The following is an 8,223-nucleotide window of genomic DNA, read 5'->3' as shown; positions in this document are numbered from 1 at the left end:
GAAATAAGGCTGCTGAGCTGTGCTATGGTTCTAACATGGTGCTGCTCTCAAGAGGTAAGCAGGAGGGATGTTGCAGGGGACCACAAATGATACAGTCTGTAAGCCAAGGCCCCATGCCATGTACTTTCCCAATTCCTGTACCTCCCCAGGGCTGGACCCATGATAAATGATCTCTGAGCCTTAGCATCTGCTATTATAGAATTGGCCACATCTCTAGGTTCCATCCTTTGTGTCCACAATTCAGACCCTTCTTCTCCCTATGCTCCAGGATCCAAAGTTGCATAGGGTCGCAGGACACAAAGAAAATCTTCCAGAATGTATATGAGAGAGGAAGTGAGTTTCTACCATGGGAGGAGACTGACCCATGAATAAGATGTCCTTTCTCCAACAGTTCCACACCCTCTGTATCTCTACCCTTCCACCAATTTCCTTCCTGCTTAACTAAAACATTCTAGGTCAGTGGTTCTCAACCGTCCTAATGCTACAAACCCTTTAATACAGTTACTTATGTTATGGTGATCCCCCCCCAACCACAAAATTATTTTCTTGCTACTTCATAACTGTCTTAGTTTGGGTTTCCATTGCTATGAAGAGACGCCATGACCAAGGCATGTCTTATAAAGGACATTCACTTGGCTGGCTTATACTTTCAGAAGTTCAGTCCATTATCATCACGGCAGGAAGCATGGCAGCATGTAGGGAGGCATGGGCTAGGGGAGCCGAGAGTTCTATATCTACACTGAAAGGAAGCCAAGAGCAGACTGTATTCTGTGGCTAAGAAGGAGGTCTATGCGGGGAATGATTAGCTCACGCACGGGCATAGGTTCTTGAATCTTGTTGGGCTGTTGTGACTCCTCCAAAGAGACTGGAGCATGGGAATCTTGACTGAGTTCACTCCGTGCAAAGCACTGGGCAGGTGCTGCGGGGCCCTGCCCAGCAGAGGGAGTTCTCACTCAGTCTGAAGTTCCGTGGGGTCGCAGAGCTCTTGGATTGGGAAGTATCTGGGCCAGGAGGTGGGCAGGGACCAACTCGTCTCAAGCCCTTGGGCTCTCAGACGATGCTGGGAGGCCGCAGAAGGACCGAGACTGGGAGCATGTGGGCACCAGACCAGCTGACCCACAGCTGAGAGAAACAAGGTGGGGAGAGAAGCAAGAGGCCCCGGCAGCACCTCATGGGAGAGACTTGGTTACTGTACTTGCTTAGCTGACTTGGTGGCCTGGCTAGCTTGCTTGAAGATGTAGGTCCCACGCCGGGCAGTGGTGGCGCATACCTTTAATCCCAGCACTTGGGAGGCAGAGGCAGGTGGATTTCTGAGTTCGAGGCCAGCCTGGTCTACAGAGTAAGTTCCAGGACAGCCAGGGCTACACAGAGAAACCCTGTCTCAAAACAACAACAACAACAAAACCCAAAAAAACAAAACCAACAACAACAAAAAAACAAAAACAAAAAAGATGGGGGGGGTCCCTGTGGCTGGAACACAGATCCTCCAGGTGGAGAGTTAGGCGTGGCAGCTGCGGTGGCTCGGCATTAAAGGCCTTCTCTGTGTTTTCCCCATAGTGGGCCCCAGAGACACAAGAAAGCCCATGGTTCTAAAAGGGTTTATTTTCATGGTGGCTGGTAGATGGATCTTGCAGTACCCCTGTGAAACTCAGGGCAGACCTGAGTTAAATAGGGAGAAGGGGGGGAGGGTCTGGAGAAAAATGCTTAACTGGCTATGCCCTCTGGCCTTCAGGTATCTCATTAGTATGTAAATCTCTCTAGGGCCTGAGGCCTGTAGTTGTGCTTTTTAGGAGGGGCTGCATGCCCTACGTGACTGAATGGCGTAGGTTAATGGCTTTCCATGCCACATGTTAGGAGTCTGAATTCTGGGAGCACAGTGGAATAAATGCCCATCCCTTGCAGGGTCTCCAGGATCCTTCCAGCCAAAAACCAAGACCCCTTTCATGGCCCTACAGGTCTACACTCACAATTACACACTTCCTCCAACAAGGTCATACCTCCTAATAGTGCCACTTCCTGGGCCAAGCATATTCAAACCACAACTGTTAATTGTGTTCATTATGAATCATCTGATATGTACCATGTTTAATATGTGATTCCTTTTAGGGTTGAAACTCACAGGTCGATAGCTGCTGTTCTCGGTCCCTTCAACAAACAACTCAAATCTCCCTCTCATATTGAGAAGTTCCAAGGAGAACCAGTCAGCCTCAGGTCCCACCTGCTTCCACCCAGCAGGCTCTTTAAGGAAGGGTAGATTTCTCTTTATGGACGATATATCTATGTAACATTTAGGGTATCATGAACAATTCTTTTCCCTAGTCCTGCTATGGAATTAAAAGGTGCAGAGGCTGTGGGAATGTGGAATGGGACCTCACGTTCTAGAGTTCAGATGTGTTGAGGAAGGAATCACAGGAATGAGAAGTTGGGAGTCACACACACACACACACACACACACACACACACACACACGCATGCACACACAGGCCAGAGATCGACATTTACTGTCTTACTACTCTCCATCTTGGTTTTTGAGTCAGGGTCTCTCAATGAACCTGGTTCTTACCTACAGCTAGGCTGCCTGGCCAGCCAGTTAACTCTAGTGATGTGCCTGTCTGACCTCAGCACCAGGATTACAAGCCTAGCTACCATGTCTAGCACTTTAGGTGTGTACTGGAGATTGACTGGGTCCTCATGACTGTGCATGTCCTATCCACTGAGCCATTTCTCCAATTCCCTCAACATTTTGTGCAAAACTTTGCTATGGTAAAAGGTGTTTTGAAGGCACTGTCCAGTGGTCATTGGGAGTGGGTAACACTGACATCCCCAAATCTTATACCAAGAAACAACTTGTCTTGTTCTTCCCAAGGGGGTAGAGATTGGGCTGGGGACTCCATAGCTGGAACTGTGTAGGAAGTCTTTTCTTCCCAGACTTGCTTAATGGGAAAACAAGCTTACCAAGGAGCAAGAACATCAGGCAGACAAAGGGAGACCCTAGGATTCATCCTGGCTCTAACTGGGAGGTTCTCTTCCACTTGTGGAATAGGATGTAGGGCTGGAAAAATCCAAGTTGTATTCACATGGCGAACAGTCCAGTCTCTTGTTTCAGCACTCACCATCCCTTAAATGCCTTAAATGAGGTAAGCTTACTCATGCATTCCAGACTGGCCTACAATTTTCTGTTGCTGTCATGACTTTCCAGTGCTATTGCCTCCACCACCAGAGTGCTGAAATGACAGATAATTTATATGGTGCCAGGAACTGAATCCAGGGCTTTGTGAATGTTAACCAAGTGCTACCCACATCTCCAGCTTAAATGGATAACATTCAAGAGAGATGAAAAGCTGAGGTCACCCAAAATAAGCTGACTAGACTGGTTTATAATCCCCACTCACAAACAAAAGGCCTCATTACAGATGCTTGCTCATAAAGTTTATTGACAACTGTTTGGTCCCAACACACAAACAGCACTTAAACCACCCCTCCCCCCCAAAGTGTTCAAACAAAGTAGACAGTTAAGAAAAACTTCTTGTCCCCCCAAGCCTCATCAGAAGCAAACAGTACAAGATGGGAAGATTGGAAAGGGGATTCTGGTGATAACATTTGTCTTTTCAACAGATAAATCTAATCTGGTATATCCTTCCACCCAGAGAAAGTGTCTCACCATCTCCACGTACACACATCATAGCGTCATTATCTAAGCCTCTGGATAATGAATAGTGACTGGACTGGCCACTGTAGGCACATCGCACTCAGCATGCTTCCAATTCAGTTTTCGTATCTTCAAACAGCAAGGGTCAGTGTCACACTCACCCCAGACATATGGACAACTCCAGCAAATGGTAAACACACACCCGTTCACCGTACACAACTATTCTTCGTTGTCCACAGAACCTGACCTTTGAGATGACTCCAAGTAACTTTAGTGACGTCTAGTGTTTTCACAGTCCATAATCCCTACTATCCTTGGAAGCCTGAAGTCTGAGCAGGCAAGCTTAGCCTTAGGATGTCTGCAAACAAGGGAACTTACTCGTAACACCAACTTATTACACTGCCTAAAAGCCTTAAGGAAATTGCACATGTGCCATTTTGCTTCCTATGTACTAAAATTGCAGAGGAAGTGCCATGAGACCTTAAAGAGGAAGTGCTACCAGGCCTCAAAAAGAAGTGCTTCCAGGCCTGCATAAAAAGTACCTTCAGGCTTTGCACAGACAGAGTGGCAGGCCTGTAGAACATTTCCAGTGCAACTCCATCTGAGGCAGGTCGTAGTGCTGAGAACTGGGAATCACTGGTTTCAGTTAAAAGATTTTGGCAAAAAAACCTCTCTATAGCCTTTAATTTTGTGACATTTTATCAAAATGCTGGCTATGAAATCAGCATTTCCTGGCTTTCTAGAAAAAATAAATAAACATTTCTCACCAAAGAAGTCATCTAACTAGTGGGAGACTGTGTGCCACAAGTTCTGCTCTATGAATGGATTTGCTTTTTTTTTGCCCAACAGATACAATCTATTGTAAATGTCAGGTCTCTCCAACAGGGCTGAGAGACCACTCATAAATGGACACTTGAGGTAACCAGACAGAAGGCCATTCCAAACAAGGCAGTGCCCACAAAGGCTGGCTTTCCCAAATGGCAACATCAGACACCACAAGAACAAAACAAAAACTTAAACGTGCTTCCAATAGTGAGAAGTAACAGTAAAACCAGACACTATTAAAAGACACCAAGATGAACTAACATGGACACACATCTTCACATGGAGAGCTTCCCAGATTTACAGCCAACTTTTAAATCGCAACAGCAAGGATAGGTTGATGAACCTTGGCCTTCACATTACAGATAGAACTCTGGTCTCTTCTTAGTGGAAATAGTATTGAACCCACATCTCTTGAAGCATTTCACCACTCAGCTGATTTACAATTTATGCATTTAATGCATAGTTTAAAAAATCAGACTCTTACCATTGCCACCTCTCAACACACAATGTGTCATTTAAACACTGACTTTAAATCCATGACATGGAGGCCATTATCTCCTTTCCTAAACCTTATCCTTATCAAACTGGACGGACAGAGAAGGGAAGCGTGAAATAACTTTCTAGAAAACTCTTAAATGGAATCCTCAAATGGAAATGTTTTAAAAAGTGGATGAGGCCACACTGGTTAACCACAGACATAAAAAGCAAGGCACACCAACAAATCACCTAGAAGCCAGGAGCTTCTGGCTCTCCTGGCCTCATCCCCCAGTGTGTGACCCACAGGCTCACAGACATGCTTGGCTTCTTGAACAACCACAAATCCATCTGCTTAAACAAATGATGGAGACAGCTCACTGGGACTCAAGCCACTTCCTGCTGAGTGAGCTCTGCTTATTTTTTCCCAACCACCACAATTCACAACAGTCTAGAAAAATACAGTAAAGTATTACAGATTCCTTAATAGAAGAGTTCTTTCAAATAACTGGGAGAAATAAAGGAAGAAAAAGTTCATCTGAAACTTAAAAAAAAATCATTTCCCTATGGACCAGTAATCAAAGTGGCTCTTGTAGGGTCAGGACATAAAATGAGGTTTTTAAGCCCATTTCTGTGTGTCGAGTCAGTTTTCTCATCCTAATTTAATCCCATATTCAAAATGAGAGTCAGAGCTCAGTTACAGGTGCAAACGAAAAGTTGGCTGCCAATCTGACTCTATTTTTGGGCTGCTTTTTGGCTGGGCTTTCCACTGCATCCTTGCTGATCAGTGGTCCGGGGGCTTCTGAGGGGCCAGGAGGAACGGAAGCAGCTGCTGGGCTGCTGGGTGAGGAGTCACAAGACAGGTTCCCCTTCTTCACTGGTATTGGAATTTCTGATTTTTCTTCTAGGTTTAAAACTAAAACTCCTAGAAAGACAGAAACGTAAACAGATTTAGTTCCAAGGTTCATAAGAAGTACTGGTTTTCAGTTCATCTGTATTTAAAAAACAAGATCAAGCTTATAAAACCCCACCAGAGCCAGGTGTGGTAAGTAGCTTCTAAATCCAGCTCTCAGGAAGCTGAGGCAGTATCACCATAGTGACAGGCCAACCTTGGCTGCAAGTCAAGACAATGTCTCAAAACAAAAACAACAAACAGCACCCAGTGGGTGGAAGCAGAGGTGGAAGTGGTCAGACCTCTGTGAGTTCAAGGCCAGCCTGGTCAACAGAACAAGTTCCAGGACAGCTGGGGCTGTTATACAGAGAAAGCCTGTCTCAAAAACAAAACAACAACAAACAACCAAAGCACCAAATGTCACACTTATGTCACAGTTTAGGTGCTGGCTACATGGTGAATATTGTATGTCACAAAAATAAAATATTTATAAATGACACATCAATTTTCTGTAGATTGCAAATTTTTAGACACATCATGTTGGCTACCTATAAAGGCCAGTTTTTCTTCCCCAGACTCTGCTTCTTCATTCCTCTGTCTGGTGACTAAGACTCATAAACCTTCACTGAATGTTCTGGGACAGCAGGAGAAAGAAGGGCCTTACTTAGTGCCTGCCCATTCTGTTTACAACATGCTTGCCATGGTATTGATGTCAGAGACAAGGGAAGGGCCACTTGGAATCATGGTTACTTTAGAAGGTCTGCTGCTTTTACTCAGAGTTTAGATCTCATGTAACTCACATGTGTTCAAGAAAGACAGACCACTGTGTCTTAGATACCTTCTGTGTGTAGCAAGTAACCCCTGATGCCAAAGGCACAGGCCAAGTAATAGTGACAGAGGAATGACACAGCCCCAGCTTCTCCTCAGATGGGCAGGGACCTGTGCTCCTCAGGCTCTTGCTCTCCTCTGTCACAAGCATTTGGAAGAGCTTCTGTGTACATGTATATAAAGGCCACCACCCCATGAAGAAGCAACTCTCCACCTCTATCATCCCCAGACCCTCATTTCAAAGCAGCACACACAGTGAGCCTATGCTCTACCTGGCTCCTTCCATGTCATAAACAACTTCAAACTCTCCTGGTCCTATTTGGAGCCACCAGTATCAAATACTGTCTTACAAAGACTGTGGACAGTGGAAGTGAGCCAACAGTAAAGAAGGAAGTACAGGCACAAATGGGAAGAGTCAGATTCAAGTGGCATAAGGGGAAAGTGAAGGCTTTCCACAGAGCATCTGGGACTCCTCAAAAGGCAGAATGACAGAATGACTAACAGTCAAAAGGCCTTAGTCACTTTACCTGTGGAGTGTGTGTGTGGGGGGGGTTGTCCATCAGCTCCAGCACCTGACACAGGGTTAAGAAACTGAATGGACTTCACCTCAGGCTAACACTAAGTTAGGATGTTAAGAGATCATCAGCATTTAATTCCAGCACTCAGGAGGCAAAGGCAAGCAATCTCTGTGAGTTAGAGAACAGCCTGATCTACAAAGCAAGTTTCAGTTCAGACAAAGCTACAGTAAGACCCTGTCTTAAAACAACAACAAACAAAGAGGTCATCTTTCCTGGTTTTTAGGTCACAAGACTCCAGGACCTCAAGTCATAAGTACCTTGCCCAGACCAGCTTCCTAAAGCTCCAGAATCCACTGGGACCTAAGTAAATGTTGTATAACAGGTGACAGGCGTTGCCTAAGGAGCAGATGAACCTCAGACATAGTGGGAAGGCCAGAAGTTCCAGAGGATCTGGGACAGGACTCATTACTCAAGAGCTCTTCCATAGTCCAGTGACATTGGCCCTCAACTTTAGATTATACCAGATTTATAAATCCTAATGGCAGAAACCCCACAAGGAAGGGGAGGGGCTGACTAACCAGCACTGGTACTTTTATACCAGAAACTGTATTCCCTATGTTCATCAGATACCTCCTTCACTGGCATCATGGGTCATCTGTTAAACCCACAGACAAGTGCCCAGCTTATAGGGTGTAACCTACCCAAAGGCTCTTGAGGGTGTTCCTCAAACTGAATGAGATCAGTGGGCTGCAAGATGACAGGATCTGGTCTTAGCTGAGGAGATGGCAGGCATGAAGGAACAGGAGCACAGAGGAGGTCAACAGGGGAGCTGCTGGCCAGGTGCAGAAGCTCCTGATCCATTTGGCTGGGTCCTGCAGAGACAGACAGGCAGCTATATTCAAACAGGCACAAAGGTCTGCTCCTGAGGCTTTCCTCAGCCTCAGAAGTCAGTCAGCATCAAGTAATCAAGCGTGTGCTCTCTCTCTCATTCACACACACACACACACACACACACACACACACACACACACACACAC

At 45.7% G+C, this 8,223-nt stretch overlaps 1 protein-coding gene across 2 annotated transcripts in view; it reads right to left on the bottom strand.

Moving 5' to 3' along the window:
• Nucleotides 1-3,407: 3,407 nt before the first annotated feature.
• Marf1 (meiosis regulator and mRNA stability factor 1) overlaps nucleotides 3,408-8,223 on the bottom strand; it is a 48,620-nt gene continuing 43,804 nt past the window's right edge. For both annotated transcript variants that reach the window (XM_028778308.1, XM_028778309.1), the window contains 2 exons: nucleotides 7,888-8,058; nucleotides 3,408-5,873 (listed from right to left, as the gene is read on the bottom strand). In XM_028778308.1, the coding sequence (XP_028634141.1) occupies nucleotides 5,635-5,873; nucleotides 7,888-8,058 (410 nt within the window). In that variant the 3' untranslated portion in view covers nucleotides 3,408-5,634. The remainder of the gene's footprint in view (nucleotides 5,874-7,887; nucleotides 8,059-8,223) is intronic.

The sequence above is a fragment of the Grammomys surdaster genome, unplaced genomic scaffold, assembly GCF_004785775.1.
Source record: "Grammomys surdaster isolate TR1022 unplaced genomic scaffold, NIH_TR_1.0 334, whole genome shotgun sequence".
NCBI classification, from domain to species: Eukaryota; Metazoa; Chordata; class Mammalia; order Rodentia; family Muridae; genus Grammomys; species Grammomys surdaster.
Note: the sequence above shows the minus strand (reverse complement) of the source record. Positions and strands in the feature narration are given on the sequence as shown.